A 9,450-nucleotide genomic window follows, 5' to 3' on the forward strand; every position below is an offset into this window, starting at 1 on the left:
CAACTAGCCTTAGAATTATCATTTACAAAGTGGAAAGCTGAACACCTACTATGTGCCACCGTGCTGGGAATAGCAGGAAAAATATGGACCAACACTCCAGCCTTTTGGACCTTCCAACCCAGTGGAAGGAAGCGGGTGACAAACGGGAAGCTTACACTGTCTGCATACCCAATGGTGTGAGCTTTATGGGGACACAGAGAAAGGAGGCATGGAGTAGGAGCACTATTCAAACAAGGGTGTTCAGCTCACATCACCATGAAGAGGTGAGGCCTGAACGGAGACCTAAAAGGAAAAGCTGAGTTCCCGAGGCAGCAGAAACAACAGTGCAAAGGCCCTAAGCCTGCAGTTTAGAGGGATGAGAGAGGACTCTGCCTAATACGGTTGTTTTGAGAATGAAAAGAAGTGATACTTGTGAAACTTAGCACAGAGCACGGAGTGTCTGGAATCTGGCACAGGCTGGGTGAGGGGAGAGGTGACAGACACTAGTCAATGGGAACTAAATACAATCATTGGGGGCTGGGAGGGGAGTCCAAGGAAGGAGGGCCAGAGAGACAGATGGACAGATAAACATAAGGAGACTCATGCCCGAAAACCTATATTAAGGAAGACGTGTAGGAGAAGGAAAAATTGAGAACACAGCCAAAGACGCTTACAGAGGAAGATCCGTGGAGATTGGGTGAGGGGCTGAGCCTCTGGGTAAAGCCAGAGCTTCCTACCCAGACAGTGCTGAACAGGGAGTAGGGTGCCTTGGAGTTAACGGAAAGAGGAACAGAGTCAAGAAAGGCAGCTCCTGGCTCCTAAGTGGACATGCAGGCGGTCCTGGCTTAGCTGAGGGCCATTCCTCCTTTTTCAGCCCTGGCCGTAAGCCAGCCACGAGAGCTAGCCTTTACCTGTGTTCATCCTTGATGAAAGGCTTCACAGACCTACCCAGAATCTGTGAGTCCTCAACCAAAGGGGCTCTGACCAATAGGACAATCAATGTCCTATGCAGACCTGTCTTCCCTGGAAAGACAATTCTGTCCCTGACTCTGCCGAGTTGGGTATCATGTGTTCCTTATAGCACGCCTCCTTTTAACCCATTATAGGGGAGGTAAGTCATTATCCTACAAGACCCATTTGGCTTAGCTTTCTACTTTCTCCTAGAAGCCCCTTTCCATTTAGAGGTGGGACTCAACATTCCTCCTTGCCTATTGGACCTTATTCTCCACACCTACCACAGCACCCATCACAATGCACCTAATGTTACTGTTTCTTGCCACCGAGCTCTCTCTCCTGCCATCCACTCTACCTGCTCTAGCTCTCCTCAGATCACTGTACTCTACATGTCTAAAGCCCAGCACGGAGCTGTCATGTGCTAGGTAAGGGTCTTCTAGATGAGTAGAGTCAAGGGGACCACAGCTTCTTCTCATAGGACTGGCAAGCAATCAGAAGATAGGATTAGCCACCTAACTGAGGCTAGAGGTGACAAAGGTATGCCCAGGAGGATCTCCAGATACAAGTCACTTAGCACCTTGACAGCTCTCTAGAGCAAGCCAAACCTACTTCTGGACAGGACTCCTTGTTAAGCACTGGGTGACCATTTCCTGGCCAGAAGGAAAATCTAGCAGGAAGCTGGGCCATTGCGGCATGTTGGCTGTGCACAGGATGTTGTGAGTGGCTGGTGCTCAGCATTTACACTAGCAATGTCCGTGATGGAGATTAAGGATCAAGGAGCCGGCTTTCCCCCAGGCCCTGCTACCTAACTCTGCTTCTGCCTGCTCTTTCCTTAGATCTCCAAAACAGCCCAAATTTAATTCCGCTCCCCTCCCCCACTCCACATCCCTACAAAAATGGTGACAAACAGAAACAACTCATCATCCAGAGACAAGATGCTCTGAGGCAAATGTTGATCTGTTCAGAATGAGAAAGAGAAACAGCTCTGGGAGGAACCTGGGAGGTTGCCTGAGGCGGCATCAGCAAAGTCTGCAGCCTTGGGCTGCCCAGGGTGGGCTGGCACTACCCTTCTAGACTCCTATTTCATGTTTACTCTATCCAATCACCCTAGCTGGGACAGCATCAGCAAGTGCTGGCTCTCACTGAAGCCTGTCATGAATATTGTGACAACCCACCATATCAGACCATTAGATGGACATGAGTTTTGACCCTCTGCCCCACAACCTGGTATTATTTGTAACCAAGGTTGACCTATTTTACTTATCAAATCACAAGGTGAAAAAGTGAGAGACAGGAGTCAGACCAGGACAATTCAAGACATGATAAGAAATAGCAAAGTGGATAGGAGTGGAAGGGAAGAAGAGGTTCTCCGGTGACAGCCACCCCAAGCCCTTCGGAAGCCTTTCTGAGCTGGAGCTACTGAGGCAGGAGTGGCTGCATATGTGGACTTATGTGACCTGGGTTTGGATCCTACTGCTACTGGAGGTGCTGTCCAGACAGGTATCACTGTGACCTGGTGTTCTTGTCTGTTCACTGAGGTGAACAATTACTGCCTATCCTGAGCCAGAGAAGGTAGCAGATGAAAGCCCAGTCAAGCACCTAACACACAGTAGATGCCTGAGAAAGAAGAATATTCATTTCTAGCCGCTCTCCTGAGATAATTGGGGATCCTATTGTTACCCCCTTATGTTCTGAAGGGAAATGTAGTAGGAAAAAAGATCCACCCAGGAAACTCAGCCAAAAGAGAAGGGCCTTGGCCCCTTCTCTGTACAGATAATCACTGAGTTGAAGTCAACTCATCCTGGGACTTCTAGAGAACAGAGCAAGGAATCAAGATAGCTCAGGATCCCATTAGGTAGGCCTCTAGTCTGCTCTCAGATTCTAGAGATCTGAGTTGGGCCAGGCCCTCCTGGCTCCTACTGGGTTATACAACAGTCAAGGGAGCCTTTGCTCTGCCCCAGGGCAGTGTCCATGAGAGGCAGAGGATAGAACCTCTCTGCCCTCAGCTCAAGCCACAGGAATAGAACTGCAGGAGCATCCTGAATACAGTGAAGTCAGCAGGGGTGGTCATCCTGCCTAGGAGCCTTCCGAGTGGACCAGCTGATGGCCAGGCCAGTAGCTAGGCAACAGGCTTTCTTTCCTAATTAGCTCAGTTCGCTTTCCGTTTGTGTCTGTTTTGCTCCTATCATAATGCACCAGTCAAACGACTGGACTGTTGTATGTAAAGAGATGCCTCAAGGCCCAGAGCATGGCTCCTCTGCTCTCATGAGCCCTCCCAGGTGAGTCTACAAACCCCTAGTGTTGCAAACTCCTTCTGGGGAAAACTTCAGCTGATTGAATGGTATACAACAGTACAGAACTCCTGTGGGGGACAGTTCTGCCAACTTGGGGTCAGTGGAGAAAACGGATATAGCTTCAGAACTCTATGACACTGCACCCTCCGGTCTTAAGGATGGACAGAGCAAGTGCCCTCTCTGATGCTCCCTTGGACTTCTAGGTTCCATTGGTTCCTGGGTACCTGATGTTTTATTCACAGAAGAAAAGAACCTCAGGACATCAAGCAGGCTGGCACAAGGAACCAGCACCTCTCCATCCTGCAAGCAGCCTTTCAGTGGGGAAAGCACATGGTAGTTACAGGAGTAAAGTCTTAGGCATGAAGGAGCCCTGGCTTTGATTCACAGCCCTGCTACCAGTGTTGTGATCCCAGGCCAGTGGTTTTCTTGCTCCCAGCCTCAATCTGTTATGTGGGCACTGTTTTAAGTTCATTAGGAATAATTGAGATGAATGGACTATCTCCATAGCAAAGCCCTGGAATTAGGATGCTCAGTGAAGAATTGTTATTCTTTTCTTTTTTATGAATTGTGTGTTCCCACTTGTGTGTCCAGGAACATCTCAGAATTGGTCTCTGTCTGTGTTCCTCAGCTGCAGGCAAGCCTTTTGGCTCATGTGCCAGCCAGAGCGCCACAGGATGGTCCACATCAGCACTAATGAGCTGAAGGTTGGAAACTAAGGGCGGCTTTGACAAGACAGTTAATGTGTCTGAATCTTGGTTCCCTTCCCTGCTTAAATGGGAGAATTAACCCTCTACCTGATGGTAGAGCCTCTCACAATTCCAGGGGGTGGGGGGACTGAGCAGAGGTCCCAGAATGCTCAGAAAGAGGGCCTGGCTCACTGAGTCAGCTCTTCTAAGAACTGTTCCCCTTTCTGCCTACCCCACAACTTTGTCTCAATGACTTGTGCCCGACTCGCTTTCCTGTAAAGACAAGCTAAGGGCCAACACTGTCGGGGTGCTAAGCCCACAATAGAGGGGCACTGGTCAGGGGCGTCACTGTGTTTCCACCATCTAGCTGATTTCAGGACTACAAGGTCATAAATCAAAGCAGTTGAGGGTAGACAGGGGCCTGGAAATCAGAATTCCAGTGGCCACCTCAAGTCCCAGCCCTGTATAGGACCTCTTGCTAAGACCTCTACCTCTTTTCTCTTTCAGGCAGGAGATGTATTACCCTGGCTTGGTATTCACACCAGACTAACCTATCCCTTTAGCTGCATTCTTCAACACCAAGCTCTCCCCGGGTAGGAAATGGAACTTTTCCTCCCATGATTAGGCTGAGGACCAGCCTATTGGGTGTTGAAGAAAGATGGAAAGGTTCTGAGACTCATTAACATGACAACTTGGGGTGCCAAAGGAATCAATCAATCCAGCCTCAGCTTCCAGAAGCATACCCCAGACACAGCAGAACACACGGCTTTTTTTTTTCCTTCTGTCTCCCAGACAGGTTTTAGGCGAAGGCTATAAGATCAGATACCAACCTCCAGGGGTTCTATTTTTAAAGTCTAAAGCCTTCTTTCTTCAGGGTTTTAGCTGGCCGAGGATATCGAAGTGAGTGAATAAATACATATCTTTCTAGGACCCCCTCCCACCTGCAGGACAGGCATCAGGACTTGTCTAAATCAACCTGTTTCCCCTGCTCCGCATACATCCATTTCCAGTGTAACCTGAACCAGGGCTTTCTGGGAAGCCACTTTGTGCTGCAGCAGAAACAAAAGAGCAGTGACAAATCTGGTATCGTCACCAGGAAGCTTGTGGCTGGCCACTGTCCTGGGATCCTGAAGAGCCTAAAGCAGGTGGCTTTTCCTGTCTACTCACTCCACCTCAGCAGAGGCCAAGCTATGACAGAGGTACAGAAAGCCTTGGGACATGGCCTGCTTCTAGGAAAAGAGGTCTTTAATCAGGAAAGGAGGCCTGGGTTCTGGGGCTCTCTGACCTTTATGAGACAGGTATTCTGGAAACTGTGCCCCCTTCTCTGAAATGCATAGGAAATCATAGGATCATCTGAAATGCATACAGGACAGCTACCAGGATGGAAACAGGTAAGCGTCCTACATAATCCAGGATTCCTTCTCTTGATCCTACCTCACCCCTGAAAAAGGCCAAATTTAATCTCTCCAGGACTTTGTGGTCTTGTAGAGGGCAACTGTGCTGATCAAAAAGGAGTGAGAAATGCTGAAGTCCAAGGGATGCCACCCACTGAGGGGCATGTGCCAGAGCAGGCAGCTCGGATTAAGTCCAAGTAGTAAGTTAAATGTGTGCAATCTCCTGATGGAGCACGCAGGAGAGAAGGGGGTGGGGTGTATTCCCAAGGGGCGAGGGTGGGGGGGGATTAGGAGGCAGGCAGTTATAGTCTGCCAGGTATGCCAGTCTCCTTCCACCCCCCCCCTCCCCATCCAACCTACCAACACTAGTACCAAGAAACCCTTGGACACCGAGATGGGGAGACCCTGGCTTCTGCCACTCACCCTGGCCGCCCGGGATGAGTACGGATCCTCGAAGAGCGCCCACATTCGGGGCTGCCAGCCACGGCAACCCCCGGACCCAGCACCAGGGCCAGAGCCTCCTTCATGGGGGCCCAGGCGCTGCAAGGCCAACTCCCGCTCATCGTCTCCAGCCTCGTCGCCGGGCCCTGCGCCACCCCCGCCCCCGTCCGGGCTCTCGAAGATGTCCAGTGCCTCTTCAGCATCGCGGTGCTGCCGGTAGGTCATCCAGCAGCAGGGTTCCACATCTGTCTCATCGATACCCCAGAAAGTGAGCTCTTCCTCAAAGAGAGGCCCACAGACGTCTGCGGGGCAATGCAGCTTGCCCGTGCGGTAGTAGTTGAGCACATAGGCAAAAACACCCGGGTGCCGATCAAAGAAGAACTCACAGCCCCCGCCGCCGCCGCTGCTGCCGCTGCTGCCTGCACCGCCGCCATCCGACTCTGGCCGACCCCCGCCGTCGGGATCCGCCAGCCAGGCAAGGCGGGTGCCCGGTAGGGTGCGCAGGGTGCTGCGGTAGGTCTCATGTCGCGTGCCGCCCACGTTGATGATGATCTTCTCCGACGCCTCGCCCTTGGCCATCTCCTCCTTCAGACATGTTTTGGACGGAGGCTTGTTCCCCGACTTGCGCCCGCGGTAGGAGGAGACACACACCGAGCTGATCATAAGAAGCGCTGCGGGGCTCCGGCTTGGGGCGGCCGCTGCCCTCCAAACACCCTTCCCAAGGAGGCAGCGTCAGAACGGGGAGGGGGAGGAGACGAGAAGGAGGAGGAGGTGGTGGAGGAGGAGGAGGCAGGAGGTGGTGGCGGCCCCTTCTGCAGAGTGGCTCTGCCCCTGCCTCCCCCCCACCCCACCCCCCCGGGGCTCGGAGCAGGAAGAGTTGGCTTTTTGTGGTGCACAGGTGGTTGGGATTTGGCAGGAAGAACCTAGGGGAGGCAGGAGGTGAAGACCAGGGTCGAGGACTCAATCCAAGGGGTCCGGGGTCTCAGAAGGTTGAGGCAAGCACAAGGATGCTCCGGGCCGGGGACACGCCCCCCCCAACCCCAGAAAGACAGAGAAGCGCACAGTCCCAGAGCACTGCCAGGGTCCGCAGCGCGCTCGCTCGCTCACACTCACACGGGCCACCTTTTGGCTCCTAGAACCCGGCGAGCCTGGACGCGGCAGGGTTTCTCCGGGCGGCGGCAGCGGCGGAGGCAGCAGCGTAACAGCAACAAGTCTTCGGAGTGGCTACCGGGGCCAGGCGGATGTTCTTACGGTAGCCAGAGCTCTGCGGGGCCGGGCAGTGTGCGGTCAATTCGAGGCGGCGGTGGCGGGCATGTGGCCTGTTGCCCCCATTCATAAATCCAGCGCGGAGCACCGATGGCGGGCGGGGCTGAGCCGAGCGAGACGGACCAGCGGGTGGGAGCTGCGCAGGACCAGGCGACAGGAAAACAAGCGCGCCCGCTGCAGCGAGCCTGGGTCCTGCGTCCGCGGCCGGGAGCTGCGCGGGGCTGGGTGCAGCGCTGCGGGGGCCGCGCCGGGACGGGGAGGGGGGGATTCAGACGGGGCGTCCTGCGCGGCGCAGAGCCTGGAGGGCGGGGCTGCTCTGAAGAGCCAGGCACCCAGTGCTGGCGGAGGAGTGTCCCGGGCGGTGGCCGAATGGTCAAGGACACCTGCAGGCTTCCGAGGCCGCTCCAAGAGGGAGCCTCAGCGCAGCGCCCCGGCGCCGGGTTCCTGCGATCTGGCGGCGCCGGGAGCCGCGCCATCTGCGCGTCTGCCCATCTCCGGGCGGGGCGCCGGCCTTGGCTCCTTGCTAGGGGCGGGCGCGAGGTGGTCTAGGGATGGGAGCGCCTGGGCGCCAGAGGAATGGGGCTCAGAGGTTTCTGCGACTCCCTCCCGCGATGACAGAGGATGCGACGCTCCAAGTGGCGCCTTTTCCTCTCGGCCTCGCTTGACCCGGGCGCGCCCTCCGGGGGGCGGGGTGGGCGCGGCAAGGCGCAAGGCAGACCTGGGGCGTTGCGGAGCTCCGGCAGCAAAGCTCAGCCTTCATCCGCGCATCCCAGCCCAGCGGAGGCGCGTAACCCGCTAGCAGCCAGTGCCCAGCGTCGCGCGCCGCCCCTGCGCGCCTCCGCTGCCATCCCCTCTCTGCCCCACTCCCCGCCTCTCCCTAGCCCTCAGCTCCACCCACTGCAGCCCTTGGTGACACCCAAGCGCTCTCGACCCCTGACCTTTAACCTCTCTTCCTGTCTCTTTCTCTACACCTCTTACAGCTACCCCGCTCGTATTGTTGTGGTTTCACTGTTTCATTGTGGCTGACTGGAAGCCAGGATGGAATAGAGTGGCAAGACTGTACATCAAAGAAGAGACTGTCCTCTCCTCTTCCCGAAACATGGTCTGACCACCGTGGCCCCATCCTGTGTCTTGGACACTCTGGATCTTGATATTTATGATCTCTGACATAGTCACCACAGCTTCCACCTTGGAGCCAGGACAGCATGGCCTTGGGCAGAGAAATGTTTCTGGTCTAGGTGGAGGGAAGCTCTAAGCCTGCTGCTGTCCGTGGAGAAATGGTTTATGAGTGTGTTCCTGAAGATGATCAGGTCGAAGGCCTGGCTCCCTGTTGCAGTGAAGGGAACCTAGGAGACGCCACACTCTTCCTCATGCTATCTTAGGGTCCTACTGCTGTTCCAGTCCTTGCACTTGTCTCTGCCTTGTCTTCTCTCCCAGACTGCGGGTTCCTCTAGGCTGCACTGTGCTTTTTCATCTCGATAACACCCACAGTGGCCGCCTCTGAGGACCTATTTGCTAAGTAATTGAGAAGCTGCTGTATCCAAAACATGAAGCATTAGACTTTGTTGGCCTTCTCCCAGAAGCAATTTCCAGATTCATTAGTTTTAGGGTTTTTTTTTTTTTTAAGCGTAGAACCACACCTACATCTTTAATATCCTCCCTCTTCATCTCTTCCCCTTCTCTCTGCTTCAGGAACTCTGGGAGATACAGGGAGGACTTTTAAACAGAAGTACAAGGTGATTGACACATCACACCTGACCACCTGACACTACATGTGCGTACCACCTGAGATCTGGAACAGGCAGCTCCGAGAGAGGTTAAAGGGCCAATGTAAACGCAAGGGATTTCTATAAAGCAAAGGTCTTGTCATTAATGAGGGTTTTAAAACCCCAGAAAACAAAAGCAAAACAAACAAACAAACAACCCCAAATTATCATGTGTACTAGCATTCAGGACAGGCCCATACCACCATCTTGACTGTAGTTAGAAGCACTCATTTGTGGGTATCCTCTTTGGGTACTCCCTTACTCTTAGATATTATGTCTGGATTCCAGAGTTTAGTGCAGCAAAAGAAATACTTCAACATGACTGAGAAGAGAAGATCGAGGACTGCCTAGGACCGAATTGAGAAAGGAAGCACTACCAAGAGGATATTGATGTCCTGACTGTGATGACATTAAAGTCCTCTCAGGATTGTGTCCTGGCCAAAAAAACAAACAAAAACAAAACAAAACAAAACAAAAAAACAAAAAAAAACCTTCTCTTCACTTTCCACTCTTCAGCCTGAGAAAAGAGACAAGTGGCTAGTGCTGGCAGGAGAAAGGAAGGAAGCAGGCTACAGCATCCCAAATTTGATTTGTTGATTCATTGAGCACACAGTACTTTCCAGAAGCTGTTCCAGACACTGATCACACATCTGTCTCCAGCCCCGGGAGA

At 53.4% G+C, this 9,450-nt stretch overlaps 1 protein-coding gene across 4 annotated transcripts in view; it reads right to left on the reverse strand.

Moving 5' to 3' along the window:
- The window catches only part of Kcnc4 (potassium voltage-gated channel subfamily C member 4), a 31,548-nt gene extending 23,677 nt beyond the window's left edge, over nt 1–7,871 (reverse strand). For 2 of the 4 annotated variants that reach the window (XM_087633697.1, XM_087633696.1), the window contains exon 1: nt 5,731–7,871. In XM_087633697.1, the coding sequence (XP_087489823.1) occupies nt 5,731–6,411 (681 nt within the window). In that variant the 5' untranslated portion in view covers nt 6,412–7,871. The remainder of the gene's footprint in view (nt 1–5,730) is intronic. The other 2 variants (NM_001415110.1, NM_001122776.2) reach the window with 1 other exon arrangement.
- Between the last annotated feature and the right edge of the window lie 1,579 nt (nt 7,872–9,450).

The sequence above is a fragment of the Rattus norvegicus genome, chromosome 2 (assembly GCF_021556685.1).
Source record: "Rattus norvegicus strain SHRSP/BbbUtx chromosome 2, alternate assembly SHRSP_T2T, whole genome shotgun sequence".
NCBI classification, from domain to species: domain Eukaryota; kingdom Metazoa; phylum Chordata; class Mammalia; order Rodentia; family Muridae; genus Rattus; species Rattus norvegicus.